We start from the raw sequence: 15,500 nt of genomic DNA on the forward strand, positions 1-15,500 counted from the left end.
ATATTCAGTACTATTATCAAAACACAGATGCAGTAGATGACTTCCATCAGCACTACGAAAACTGTACAGTCCTTTACCACTTCCTGAATCAACATTTCACTCACTAACATTAGTTTTCATTTATATGCGGTTTAGTGTTGATGATCACATTCAGTTGTGGAAAGAATAACAAAAAAAAATTACTGAAGTAAAAGTATTGCTACTTAAGTACTGAAAAATAATATGACTCAAGTAAGAGTAAAAAAAAAAAAGTAAACTCAAGTAAATTGTCATGTTTGACACTATGCTAATCAAACATACTAGCTATCCCTGTTGAGCAACTGTTTTAACACTAATTTTGAAAAGTGCACTTACGTCTAAGATTATGTGGTTGTTTTATAATAATATTAATAATAATAATAATAATAATAATAATAATAATAAATAATTGTAGATATCATTTAAATATTTTGTCATAAGAGTTTGAATTTTTTTTTATGTTAAAATACTATGAATGAAAATCAATAGGTTAAGGAACACTTAGACAAGGATGTGTAAAGATGTGTGTGCAGCAGAGAAAACAGCACACGAGTCTTCTTGACTTGAGTGGTTTAAAATCACAATAAAGTGTAGTTTGTTATAATAACAAAGGTAGACTCCAGGCACATTTTTGGTAGGTTGAAAAAAATAAGCATCTGGAGATGCCAACATAACAGTAATTCTTGTGGTTGAACTATAAGCAGTTTATTATTTGGATATGTTTTTATTATTATTATTATTATATATGAGAGCTGTGTGTGGAGGGAGGGAAGTGTTTTTTTCTGAATGTCTGAATGTGTTTCATCTGTTTGCGCTAGAGCTGGGCGGTATGACCAACAATTTATATCACGGTATTTTTCAAAATTATATCCATGTCACGGTATTTGACTGTATTTTTTTTTTTTCCCATGCATGACTAGGTGTTAACCCGATTTCTAATAAATTTGAGAATAATTACTGCAGTATATTGGCTTACATTGACCGGACTAGTATTAACCCAGGTTTGATTGGTCCCACAAAATGCTGCTGTTCACAAAGAGGTGACAGTGGCACTCATAATTGTAATGAGGTGAAGAAATCAGAATTCATGACTTGCAGTCAAAATACACAACACTTTATTGTGCAAGTTTTGCAACTTGAAAACATCTTTAGGCTGGCTACAATGTAAACAATATGTCCCCTGTAACTGCAAAATGAAAACTTTATCCACTGGACTTTCTTAAGGCAAATTACCTAAAAAGGTAAATACAAAAGGAGTGAAACTTCTCACTTTGTGAAACATTAATAATATTACTTCAAGTCCAACCAGGCAGTATTCAAGTATTTAAAATATAAAAGAAGATTAACAAAAAACTTCTCAAACAACTAAACCTTCACTAAGGCAACTTGCATCCATACGGACTTTGCTTCAAGATGAGGTATATTCATACACACTTTTAAACAAATAATAAATAGTAAACTAAAAGTATGCAGCTTGCATAAATAATACTATTGCTCAACCACAGGAACAGTACACTGTATTCAAGACCGTTTGCTTTTCTTGTCGTAGTTAAAAATCTTAGTAAACGCGTCTTTGAATGACGTCTGAGTCGCGTTTTGTGTTCCAGTGCCAACTTTATCGTTTGCAGATGTGGAAGAGGATGCAGATCTTAGTTTTATGCATTCTTCATATTCCAGGACATGTTTGTGGCGGAGGTGGTGAAGCAAATTGCTTGTGTTGCCTCCTGTTGCCCGACAACATTTACATATGATGGTTGTTTGATCAACGTCAGATTTTTTTTAAAGCCGAGGTGTTTCCACACAACCGACATGGCTCCTCTTTTCGGAAGAAGTTCCTCTTTGTCTGTGACATTTTCTTCGTCCATGCTGTTCATCGCTCAACGCACACAGACCGTGCTTCCACCACTCTCACACAGACGCATACAGCTTGTTTGGTACCACTGCAAAACAATCCCCCTCTCAAACAATGTACCGCGGCGGGACGTTCCACCGCTCTGTGTTCCCGACGCTTTGTACGCACACGCTCACCGGTATTGGGGTATATGAAAAATGAACATCATTAAAAAAAAAAAAAAAAAAAACACCGGTATTCGGTATGAAAAGTTATACCGCCCAGCCCTATCTTAACCCCACGTGGATTTACACAAACTGAGAGATTTGTTACGACCGTCTAGGGGTCTGTGTCGTAGCAAAAAGTGAGTAAATGAGTCTCACTACCAGAGAGATTAGGAAAACGTATTTTCTTTTTCCCACTTCAAAGGTTGACAATGCCAAAATAATAAACAAAATAGCCAAAATTTTAAACAAAATAGCCTCCTGTTTCAGATGAAGGAAAGAAAATAAAATATACAATCCTTTCCTAACTCCCTAACCAAAAAAAAAAAAAAAAAAAAAAAAAAAAAAACAGAGTGCAAAATATGTACAAACAAAAGAAATGGCGTCAAACCTCCTACAGCCCTTAATATGTTGAAAGTGCTATTTACAACAATATTTACAAAGGGTAATATATATACAAATCGATGGCTAACAAATCCGAAACAGAATCCAAACTCGTATTCGAAACAGGCTTAGGTCATATCAACAGCAAGGCAAAACAGTAGATGAGCTCTTTCTCTCTGACAAGTTACTCAAATATACAAAGGTCGAATGGAGAAGCGGAGACGCAACACAAAGACGCACGCGGTGCCACAAAAAGCGTCTGTAAGGTGTTTGGGGTAGTCCTTTTATTCTGGTTGGTTGAGGAGATGAACCAACCGCCGCGTCCGGTGAATTATCTGGAGGAACACCCATCTGAAATGCAAGCAAGTACACAGAAAGAACACCAGAGGGCAGAATAACACAAACTCATAACAGATTCAAAAAGTGTTAGGTTGTTCCCCGCGCTCCCCTAACTCCAAATTTAGAATTTTAATAAACATTATTTTTGTTAACTCTTTATCAAATGCCTGAGATGTAATAATTAAAAAATAAAACTTGACATTTTAACTCTATTTTTGTTTTGTTTAAAGTATCATGAGAACTTCATATATTGAGATCAGTATCGAGTATCAAACCAAATCATGACATGAGTGAATCATTACACAATATTATTAACTAATATTTACTGTAGTCACTGTGGTTACAGGTGATATTCATGACTAAAATGACTTGAGTGAGAGAATTCAATACAGATGAGTTTTGTACTGAAGTCAGAGAGAATGAGGTGACTTACAGATAATGATGTTAAATGAGTTCATGAAGTCTTCAGATAGTCTGTTGAAGTTGATTGAGATTCAGTTGCTCCTCATATGAGGTTGTAGTTGGAGGTCTTCAGCTCTCCTTCACCAGGAGCTTCATTCTGCTTTCTATGGAGAGTCAGAGGTGTTTGTCTGAGGACGTGACGGAGCCAGAGCCTCCTCAAAAACACTCAGATCAGAAAACTAATGACAGGACAAAAGCAAAACACAACAAATTATACAAAAGTTGTTAAAGATAATGAATAAAATAATGTATAAACAACATAGTTTTGTAACACATTTATAAAACAATATTACAGTATAACTGTAAGTGCTGTTTGAGTCACTTAATGTTTTGTATTTTCTTTACAGATTTACCCACATCTACACTGACTGTGACACCAGACAGTCCTGTATTCACTGGAGAGACAGTCAATCTGAAGTGTGTGATTGAGTCTTACAGTAACTGGAGATATGAGTGGTATAAAGGCACAGACAGTGTAATGTTACAGACGTCTGATCATTACACTGTAAACAAAAACACTCTCACTATCAGAGGAGCTACTGAGTCTGATCAGGATCAGTACTGGTGTAGAGGACAGAGAGATGAAAGACCAAAATCATCACAATCAAGCTCTAAAGTTTCTCTCACTGTAACGGGTGAGTTGAATTTCATTCCTCCTAAACTCACTGTACTGTCACACATTCAGTCGTCTGAACTGGTTTTGTTGAGAATGGGAATAAATGTCTTACTGCTTACCAAATTCAGCTCAGAATATTGTATTTTGCTTATTTCTTAATAGAAAGTGATCAAATTATGCAACAATAAACTATTCAAATTGTCACTTGGCATCAGCAAACTGCAAGATTAATTCAGCACACTTTTTACACTCCTTATTCATGTAAATGTTTTACAGTCTGCAGCTGATGTGTAAAAAAAAAATAGACTGGATATGAATATGAAAGTTTCATTTAGTTTTCACCAATATTACAAATATTTTTGGCGCAATTAATACAAACTAAAAGCAAACCAGATCTTTAATCTAAGTGTTTCTCTCATAAGGAGTGTTTTGAGTTTACAACAGTTTATAACAGTTTCAGTCAATATCTGCTCATATGTGTATTAATACAGAGAGACCAAAACCTGTAGTGAAGGTGACGCCAGATCAGCGTGTGTTCAGAGGAGAGACAGTCACTCTCACATGTGACATACAGGGAGGAGGAAACATTCAGTGGACATACAGCTGGTTTAAAGATGGTTCAGTCATCAGACACGTCACTGAGAGAGTCTACACCATCACATCTGTGTCTGATAGTGGTGAATACAGCTGTAGAGGAGAGAGATCAGACTCACAGAGATCAGACATCAGTGCTGCTGTTACACTGACTGTATCAGGTGAGTGTTCATATTCACATCTGTTTAATACTCATTTAATCAATTTTTTGTGGCTCAACACTTTTTTTTCTACTCTTCTGTATCATCCACATCTCATCCTGTATAAGAATGAAATAATTCACTTTTTAAGACATGTTCACACCAAGGAAATAACAATAAAAAAAAAAAAAAAATAGTGTCCACACCAGTGAATAATTATGTTTGGTTTAATATGAACGTGCACTGTAGTTTAATCATCTGCCACTTCAAATGCTTTGTTCTTTAAAGCAGGATACATTCTGATGTGTTGTTAATGTTTTAATTGTTCATCAGCTCTTCATTTTTATTTTTAAAATTATTTATTTTCATTTTGTATTTTCATTATTAGCTTTTAACTCTTTCCCCACAAGCATTTTTTTTTTTTTTTTTTATTAAATGTCCAGCCACCAGCAGCATTTTTGATGATTTTCAACATTTAATGGCCCCCAGAATATTTTGTTGTATGAATATTTGAACATGCAGTACACCAAAATATAGAACAGACCTTCTAAAAAAAAAAAAAAAAAAAAAAAAAAAAAAAACCCTGAGAAAATCACGTTTTTATTAAATACTACAACTGGATCATATTCAGTATTATTATCAAAACACAGATGCAGTAGATGACTTCCATCAGCACTACAAAAACTGTACAGTCCTTTACCACTTCCTGAATCAACATTTCACTCACTAACATTAGTTTTCATTTATATGCGGTTTAGTGTTGATGATCACATTCAGTTGTGGAAAGAATAATAAAAAAATTTTACTGAAGTAAAAGTATTGCTACATAAATACTGTAAAATAATATGTCTCAAGTAAGAGTAAAAAAAGTAAACTCAAGTAAATTGTCATGTTTGACGCTATGCTAATCAAACATACTAGCTATCCCTGTTGAGCAACTGTTTTAACACTAATTTTGAAAAGTACACTTACGTCTAAGATTATGTGGTTGTTTTATAATAAATAAATAAATAAATAAATACTGTAAATACTGTAATTACACTGTAATTATGAAACAAAGCTACATATTTGTATTAGACAAATGTGAAAATAACATGGATGAAAAAATGAAAACAACATGGTTTTGTTAACACATTTATAAAACAATATTACAATATAACAATATAATTTTGTTTTATAAAACAATATTACAATATAACTATATAATGTTTTTTTTTTGTTTGTTTGTTTTTTTTGTTCTTTACAGATTTACCCACATCTACACTGACTGTGTCACCAGACAGTCCTGTATTCACTGGAGAGACAGTCAATCTGAAGTGTAAGATAAAGCCTGATCACAGTGACTGGAGATATGAGTGGTATAAAGGCAGCACTAAAGTGTCTGAGCATCACACTGTAAACAGAGACACTTTCACTATCAGAGGAGTTAAAAAGTCTGATGCGGGTCAGTACACGTGTAAAGGACAGAGAGATGGAAAACCAAACTCATCACAATCAAGCTCTGCTGTTTCTCTCTCTGTGACGGGTGAGTTAAATATCTTCCTGATATGGAGTTTTGGCCTCTGTAGAGGACATTATATCGTAGTTGAATTCTGAGATCTCACATGCCTCAGTTTTAATTCTGGATGTCCTGTAAAGAAGCACATTCAACACTTTTCAGAGATACCAAATTTTTGTAAGTTTCCCCATTAACTCTCCCTCTCCTTGGTCTCTAAACTGACTGACATTAATTTAGTGATCAAATTAAACATGCTTATAGAAATATGATGCTATTTTGTCATTTAAATCTGACTAATGGTTCAAATGGTTTGTCATAAATCAACATGTCATGGGGTTTCATATCAAAGTATGACTTTCTGTTATGAAATGGGGCATTGAATTCATATATGTGACCAGGGGCGTTTCTAGGATCTTAAAACATCCGGGGCTGGTGCCAAAGCATCAGGGGTAGTGGTAGTGGGTGGGAGCTCACATCATGCTCACATAAGATTTTGTTAGACACAAGTGGTTGAACCTGGATCCTTCTAGGTGGGTCCGGGGGCTTAAAACCGGTGGTTAAAGACCTTGTCCCACTATTAACAGTAGTAAATAGTAATCACTTCAAATAACAAACATATCAAAGTATTATAGCAAAATTATAACATTACAAAAATATGTTAGACAAATAAAATAATACATTGAAAATGTATTTATAACTGTAACAAATATATAGTTGCATGCAAAAAGAGGGCCCTATTTTTTTCCCCCCAAATTCCATTTTATTTTATTTTTTTCAAATTCTGTTTTCTGTTTTCATTTTTCTGGTCTTTGTTTCAATGGTTAAATTTAATTTTATTAATCAAAATGTAATTAATCATGTGTAGTTAATTAAAACCATGAATCTTATACAATTTATCAAAAGTTAAGAAAAATTACATGTTTAGGACCCTATGAAATGTTTTATTTTTTCTCACTTTACGTTTTATTGCTACCAAATATAGCATGTCTGTTTATTTGAATGCATAAAACCAACTTTTATTTATTTTTACAATAGCCTTATGGAATTCAGTGTTGTGTATTTTTCTGGTTATCAGATGAAGTTATAAAATATTGATCTAATTGATCTTTTAATGAAAATTATATTTTATTTTTGGCAAATAAAGGGGATTTACTATTAAAATGTAAAACATGGAAGAACTATTGTGTGAAATTTTTGTATAAATTTTTATTAATTACTAGTAGTAGTAGTAGTAGTAGTAGTAGTAGTAGTAGTAGTAGTAGGCACGTGCATTATACTGAATGATTAATATAGTTAACTTTTACTTTAACAGGTTGCCGTGAACAGTGTTGGGGAGTAACTAGTTACATGTAACGGAATTACGTAATTTAATTACAAAATAAATGTAATTGTAATTAGTTACAGTTACTGAGAAAAAATGTGTAATTAAATTACAGTTACTTTTGAAAAATGCCAGTGATTACAAAGGGGGTTACATCTGAATTTTTTCACACACTCACCCCCACTTACAGATTTAATTGACTTCTTTCATAAATTGCATTGACTGCTCTAAAATTAGACGCCAATGTTTCAGGAGTTTAGGACACAGAATAGGACACATGCTTATTTGATAACTGTTTTATTTCCCATTTGGGTTTATGCATAAACTTTATTTTTTATTTTTTCCAAGGCATTGTTAGATGCTAGTGTTTTCTGTCATAACTATGCAAACATTTAATTTCAAACCCCAGTATCATAGCTATTAAACTATTTCTTGTTATGATGTTTTTTATGTTATGATCTTGTTATGACATATAGCGCAACTGTGCTCACGGTGACCCGAGTTCGATTCCCGTCTCGAGGTCCTTTGCCGGTCCCGCGCCCCTCTCTCCTCCCAGCTCTTTCCTGTCATCTCTCTACTGTCCTATCACAATAAAAGACATAAAAAGCCCCAAAATATATGTAAAAAAAAAAAAAAAGTTTGAATTTGTGGCTGTGTTTAATTATTATACAGCTCATTCGGGGCAACTTAAGTCATACTTTTTCCTGGCAGAAGCTTTGCGTTTGGTTAGCTAATAAAATATTAAAGCTTAATTCAATATTATGTGGACAATTTCTTAATTCTGTCATCCTGGTATCATGGACTTGCTCTATTGTTTCATACAAACGAAGCTGCTGCCATTTATTTATTTTTTTATTTATTTATATATTTTTTGTACACTGCAATGGATTATAAAAAAAAACTAACAAACTAGTACTACTACTTAATTATTTTTGTGGTGAAATGTTGTATAAGAAAACTGGTATGACTGCACTGTATCCCTAAAATGTCTAGTTTGAACTTGCCGTTTGCTAGCAACTGATTTCTTCACGGAAGCTTTGCGCTCAAATATTTCAACTCAGATCAGTGTTTCATGTCTAATAATTTTGACACGAAACATCTAAATAATCTATCAAGCGGCTGTGTAATAAGTAAGAAAATGTACATTCAGCCAGCTGTTATCGCAAAATAAAAATGTATGTTATCCCTTACTTATTATAACCTTAATTCAAGTGATAAAGGATTTTGAAAGTCTGACAGTAATCAGTGTTGAGTGCTGCTGTAAGGTTAACTCTGCCTGGTTTAAATGTTTCCAAAATGATTAACAGTTGAAAATATTAGAAACTTAGAAAAGTAATCAAAAAGTAATTAAAAGTAATAAGTTACATTACTTTAATAAAGTAATTGAAAAGTTACACTACTTATTACATTTTAAATCAAGTAACTTGTAATCTGTAACCTATTACATTTCCAAGGTAACCTTCCCAACACTGGCCGTGAATACCTTTAAATTTCTGTGTGTATATTTGACGCTACTCAAATGAAACAGTCAAGTGCTCATGAAGTGACTCTCAGAGCAGTTCTGGAGATGTTGTTAATGTATTTATGTCCTCATTTAGTGAAACGGCAGACGCTGAAATCACTGCGCGCGTCAGTATAGGAAACGAAACCGCACATCCGCGCCGTTCATTCATAAAAAGACACGTTCGAACATGCAGGATTCATATTTAAATAGTCTTTTGCGGCATAATATTTACAGATACTAGTCCATATCGCGACTTGATTTAAGTTTGATGACCAACTTTTGATTCATTCATTCAAACTTTGACAAATTCCATGGAAATCATAGGGCCATACAAAAAAACATTCGGGGCTGGAGTAAAAACTTTCGGGGTTCGAGCCCCGAATGATTAGCCCTAGCGACGCCCCTGTATGTGACCCTGGACCACAAAACCGGTCGTAAGTGTCAGTTTTTCAAAATTGAGCTTTATACATCATCTGAAAGCTGAATAGATAAGCTTTCCATCGATATATGGTTTGTTAGCGTAACTACTCGCTGGTAATTAAAACAGTCCACGCTTCCAATACTGATGTCCAAAGGTTTTATTTTCTGGATATGGAACACCGTGAAAACTACATTAAAAAAAAAAGAAAAAAAAAGAAAAACATAACTTTATACACAACAAATTGAAGGACATCAACACATAAAAAATATACAATACATTAACGCATTTAGCGTGTTGGCCTCGTAACCAGCAGTAGAATAGTAAAGAGCTGTAACATACATGTCTGAATTCAAGTCTGGTCATTGAGTATGTGCAAACGCTTCCAGGTTAAGTTAATCAGAAGGATCACGTGACATTCAACTTAGTCAAACTTAGGAATTTAACAAAAACAGATACCATACCAACAAAATTAGAAAATCAACACACATACACAGAAATACACATTTAAATCATGAAATTATGAAACAATACACAATATAAATATTAACAACTAAAACCAGAAATACATCATTCATAACTCATAACTGACCCATAACCCACCGCCAGCTACAGTTAGGATAGAACAATATTTGGTCGAGATACAACTATTTCAGTATATGGAATCTGAGGGTGCAAAACAATATTGAGAAAATTGCCTTTAAAGTTTCTCAAATTAAGTTCTTTGCAATGCATATTACTAATCAAAAATTACGTTTTGATATATTTACAGTAGGAAATTTACAAAATATCTTCATGGAACATGATCTTTACTTAATTTCCTAATGATTTTTGGCATAAAAGAAAAATCTATCATTTTGACCCTAACAATGTATTGCTACAAATATACCCCAGTGACTTAAGACTGGTTTTGTGGTCCAGGGTCACATATGTCCATGTGTCAGAGAACTACAAGGACTTACAGCATGTTTTGAGAGACACAACAATAGAGAAATAAATTATATATCAATATACCTGTGAAAAGATAGTATGAAAATCTTGCCAATTATTATTCTCATTAGTACACCCTAAAAACTGCTGGGTTAAAAACAACCTAGTTCTGGGTAAAATATGGACATACCCAGCGACTGGGTTACTACCCAGAAGAACATTTAACCCAACTGCTGAGTATCTCCATATATTATCCAGCGCTAGGTTGTTTTTAACCCAGCAGTTTTTAGAGTGTAAACTTATTTTTTTCATTATGCGTTGCCCCAAAAACACATTAATATGCAAATTAGATACATTGTATATAATGGGAAAACACCTTTATAGACATTTTAAACACGTATTGCATAAAGCAAAATGGTATAGTAAATCATCTGAATATAAAGGTTGGTATAAAAAATAAAAATTGATTGATACACAATGCAATCCAGTGTAAAATACAAAGTACAGTAATAAACACCTGTAAAATTTCTTCAACTTAATACAATACATTGTGCCCTATTTTTACTATTTTTGGAGCATTGTATTCTGCCTGCTGATTTTTTAGTATGCAAAAAAAAACACTTCATGCAACGACAAACAGTTCAATCTGTCTCATGATCACGTCATGTTCAGCACTCTTTTTACACTCTTAAATTATGTAAATATTGTACAATTGATGCATGTGATAAATGAATACAAAATAACATACATGTAGCCTGGATATCAATGTTTTATTTAGTTTTTGCCATTAACAGTTTTGATGTAGTTAATACAAACCATAAGCAAACCAGATCTTAAATTGAATGCAGTATTTTTTTCTCATATGTTCATAACATTGATCATGAGACTGTGATGCTGTTTCAGTCAATATTTACTCATATGTGTATTAATACAGAGAGACCAAAACCTGTAGTGAAGGTGACGCCAGATCAGCGTGTGTTCAGAGGAGAGACAGTCACTCTCACATGTGACATACAGGGAGGAGGAAACATTCAGTGGACATACAGCTGGTTTAAAGATGGTTCAGTCATCAGACACGTCACTGAGAGAGTCTACACCATCACATCTGTGTCTGATAGTGGTGAATACAGCTGTAGAGGAGAGAGATCAGACTCACAGAGATCAGACATCAGTGCTGCTGTTACACTGACTGTATCAGGTGAGTGTTCATATTCACATCTGTTTAATACTCATTTAATCATTTTTTTTGTGACTCAACACTTTTTTTTCTACTCTTCTGTATCATCCACATCTCACATCTGTATAAGAATAAAATAATTCACTTTTTAAGACATGTTCACACTGTCGTGATTTAGCTCAAAGGGAAATGTATATAATTAATTACAATTAATTATGATTAATTACAATTATTTATATCAACTGCCAGTAGTAACTGTAGCAGAATTAATTTTCCATCAACTACTCTGTTCGCCCAGCGAACATTCAGTATAATTTTTATATCAACTCTAAGAAATGATATTTTCTTGGCCACAGAAAATAACTTTCTTAAAGTACCATTGCATTAGAGCATGTAGCTTGAATCAGAATCGTAAAGGGACATTAATTTGCAAGGCAGGATCAGAATCAAAACTTATGTAATTTGTGCACAAGAGTTTTATTAACGAAGGACTAACACATAACTAATCTAAACTAAACTAACAACAAACAAACATGAAACACATACATGGGGGAATGGTCAGTGAGAAGCAGTTAGAGACAGACAAGGAAATGAAGCTATGAAAAGAGTCAGTTAACCACCTGAGTGAAACCATCAGTGCTGTCTACAGCTTATACTAAACCTCTGTTTTGTTTAGTTAAATGTACGATACTTGCATTGCCTTGGTCATTGAGCAAGTGTCCGAATGCAGTCTCGGGTGAAAGTCTTGATGGTTTGGAGCAGTGGTGGTTTTGGAATTACAATCACGTTCTTCCGGGTCTGAAGAGTGATGAACTCCAAAGATGTTCTGACTCGATGGTGACTGGAATATTATTATTATTATTATTATTATTATTATTATTATCTATTGATTTCATATCTGAAGTTTCAATCTCTTGTTACATTTTTCAAAAATAAATATATAAGTAAATAAATAAGCCAACTGTTAACTCTTGTAACACTGCGTTACAATCTGCCCCGCTATTATTAAACTATGCTTTTCTATGACATTAGCAATGTAATTTTCACTATTTACTTTTATGGATGTTAATAAGAAACCACAAGAAACAGGTGAATAAAGACTGACAATCGATGTTTAATGTTGAGAAATTATTATTTCAAGAAATGTAAAGCATTTTGGCTCGTTTATGTGTCTGGTGTTCTATGAGAGCTGTGTGTGGAGGGAGGGAAGTGTTTTTCTGAATGTCTGAATGTGTTTCATCTGTTTGCACACATTGTTTTCAACTATACTGTATAACTGTTTTGAGTTCATAGCCACCCCACACATGGCTGCAATGTGTTCATTGTGAACCTCAAAAATTATTTTATTTGAAAAAAAAAAAGTATAATTTTATTATTTTATAATATTTTTTAGTTTTATTATTTTATAATATATTCTAGTTTGTATTTTATTTTTTAAGACAACATTTTAAGCTGTTAATGGTTATGTTACTATGTGCCTGTGAGACATGTTGTCACTTTTCACTTTCTTTCTTTTGAGGTAAATAACAAAAAACGTACACACTGTATTTATGAAACAAAGCTACACATTTGTACTAGACAAGTGTGAAAATAACATGGATAAAAATTATACTCTGAATCCCACATGGATTTACACAAACTGAGAGATTCAAAAAGTGTTAGGTTGTGCCCCGCACTCCCCTAACTCCAAATTTAGAATTTTAAGAAACTTTATTTTTGTTAACTCTTTATCAAATGCCTGAGATGTAATAATTAAAAAATAAAACTTGACATTTTAACTCTATTTTTGTTTTGTTTAAAGTATCATGAGAACTTCATATATTGAGATCAGTATCGAGTATCAAACCAAATCATGACATGAGTGAATCATTACACAATATTATTAACTAATATTTACTGTAGTCACTGTGGTTACAGGTGATATTCATGACTAAAATGACTTGAGTGAGAGAATTCAATACAGATGAGTTTTGTACTGAAGTCAGAGAGAATGAGGTGACTTACAGATAATGATGTTAAATGAGTTCATGAAGTCTTCAGATAGTCTGTTGATTGAGTTGATTGAGATTCAGTTGCTCCTCATATGAGGTTGTAGTTGGAGGTCTTCAGCTCTCCTTCACCAGGAGCTTCATTCTGCTTTCTATGGAGAGTCAGAGGTGTTTGTCTGAGGACGTGATGGAGCCAGAGCCTCCTCAAAAACACTCAGATCAGAAAACTAATGACAGGACAAAAGCAAAACACAACAATTTATACAAAAGTTGTTAAAGATAATGAATAAAACAATGTATAAACAAATAAAATAAATGTTCATAACATTGTTCATGAGACTGTGATGCTGTTTCAGTCAGTATTAACTCGTATGTGTATTAATACAGTGAGACCAAAACCTGTAGTGAAGGTGACGCCAGATCAGCGTGTGTTCAGAGGAGAGACAGTCACTCTCACATGTGACATACAGGGAGGAGGAAACATTCAGTGGACATACAGCTGGTTTAAAGATGGTTCAGTCATCAGACACGTCACTGAGAGAGTCTACACCATCACATCTGTGTCTGATAGTGGTGAATACAGCTGTAGAGGAGAGAGACCAGACTCACAGAGATCAGACATCAGTGCTGCTGTTACACTGACTGTATCAGGTGAGTGTTCATATTCACTGTTTAATACTTATTTAAATCAATATTTTTTAGCTCAGTTTTCATGTGCTTTTTGTAGCAGTAAGATCTGTTCTTATATGAGGACTGATGCAATTCACTTTTTATTATTCTGTCATTATTCTGTTTAGATACAATACTACATGTCTTGTGTGTGTTTTTGTGAACAAAACTTTCCATTGTTATAGGCATCGACATCTTTGGTATTTACTGTAGTCACTGTCGCTATGGTTACAGGTGAAATTCATGACTGTTATAAGAATAGAAATGGACTTGAGTGAGAGAATTCAATACAGATGAGTTTTGTACTGAAGTCAGAGAGAATGAGGTGACTTACAGATTATGACGTTAAATAAGTTCATGAAGTCTTCAGATAGTCTGTTGAAGTTGATTGAGATTCAGTTGCTCCTCATATGAGGTTGTAGTTGGAGGTCTTCAGCTCTCCTTCACCAGTAGCTTCATTCTGCCTTCTATGGAGAGTCAGAGGTGTTTGTCTGAGGACGTGACGGAGCCTGAGCAAAACACAACAACTCACATGAAACATAAAATAATGAATTACAGTTTTTTACCACATTTACAAAATATTTTTCACTGTAAGTGCTGTTTTAGTCACTTCATGGTTTTGATATTTTCACAGATTTACCCACATCTACACTGACTGTGACACCAGACAGTCCTGTATTCACTGGAGAGACAGTCAATCTGAAGTGTGTGATTGAGTCTCACAGTAACTGGAGATATGAGTGGTATAAAAGCAGCACTAAAGTGTCTGAGCATCACACTGTAAATGGAAACACTCTCACTATTGTACAATCTAAAACATCTGATGAGGGTCAGTACACATGTAAAGGACACATATATGGAAGATCAGTTTCATCACAAACAAGCTCTGCTGTTTCTCTCTCAGTGAAGGGTGAGTTTAATATTATTGTTCTCTTAAAGGTACTGTACTATGTCCATATATATATAGTTAAGTGACTTTTTAGGCAAATTGTAATGTGCTAAATGCATCAATGCCAGAATTATTATTTTTCTGATGCAGACAAATGCTGATTTGTCTCACACAGCTGAACTCTGACTTTTCATGATCTGAATCTGTTCTTGTTCTCCTGCAGGTCTAAAGCCAAAGCCTGAACTCACATCAGATCCTGCAGGAGCTGCACTGACAGGAAACACAGTGACTTTGATCTGTCGCATGGATCCGTCCACTGGATGGGACTTTTACTGGTACAAACACACACCGAACTCTGAGACAAAGACAGAAACAAACTCCTACAGAGTGAAGATTGATTCAGTGTCTGATGGAGGCCAGTACTGGTGTAGAGCTGGAAGAGGGAAACCAGTCTACTACACACAATACAGTGATGCACTGTGGGTAAATGTTACAGGT

At 34.0% G+C, this 15,500-nt stretch overlaps 1 protein-coding gene across 1 annotated transcript; it reads left to right on the plus strand.

Annotated features, from left to right (window-relative positions):
• Positions 1 to 3,607: 3,607 nt before the first annotated feature.
• LOC127158135 (carcinoembryonic antigen-related cell adhesion molecule 5-like) lies at positions 3,608 to 15,495 on the plus strand (the record flags this gene model as incomplete). Its single annotated transcript, XM_051101293.1, has 7 exons — positions 3,608 to 3,893; positions 4,366 to 4,629; positions 5,855 to 6,133; positions 11,214 to 11,477; positions 13,832 to 14,095; positions 14,748 to 15,023; positions 15,226 to 15,495. Coding segments are annotated over exons 1-7 (1,774 nt in total), but the record flags the coding sequence as incomplete, so codon positions are not given.
• Positions 15,496 to 15,500: the final 5 nt, after the last annotated feature.

Source organism: Labeo rohita, unplaced genomic scaffold (assembly GCF_022985175.1).
Source record: "Labeo rohita strain BAU-BD-2019 unplaced genomic scaffold, IGBB_LRoh.1.0 scaffold_1355, whole genome shotgun sequence".
Classification (NCBI taxonomy): Eukaryota; Metazoa; Chordata; class Actinopteri; order Cypriniformes; family Cyprinidae; genus Labeo; species Labeo rohita.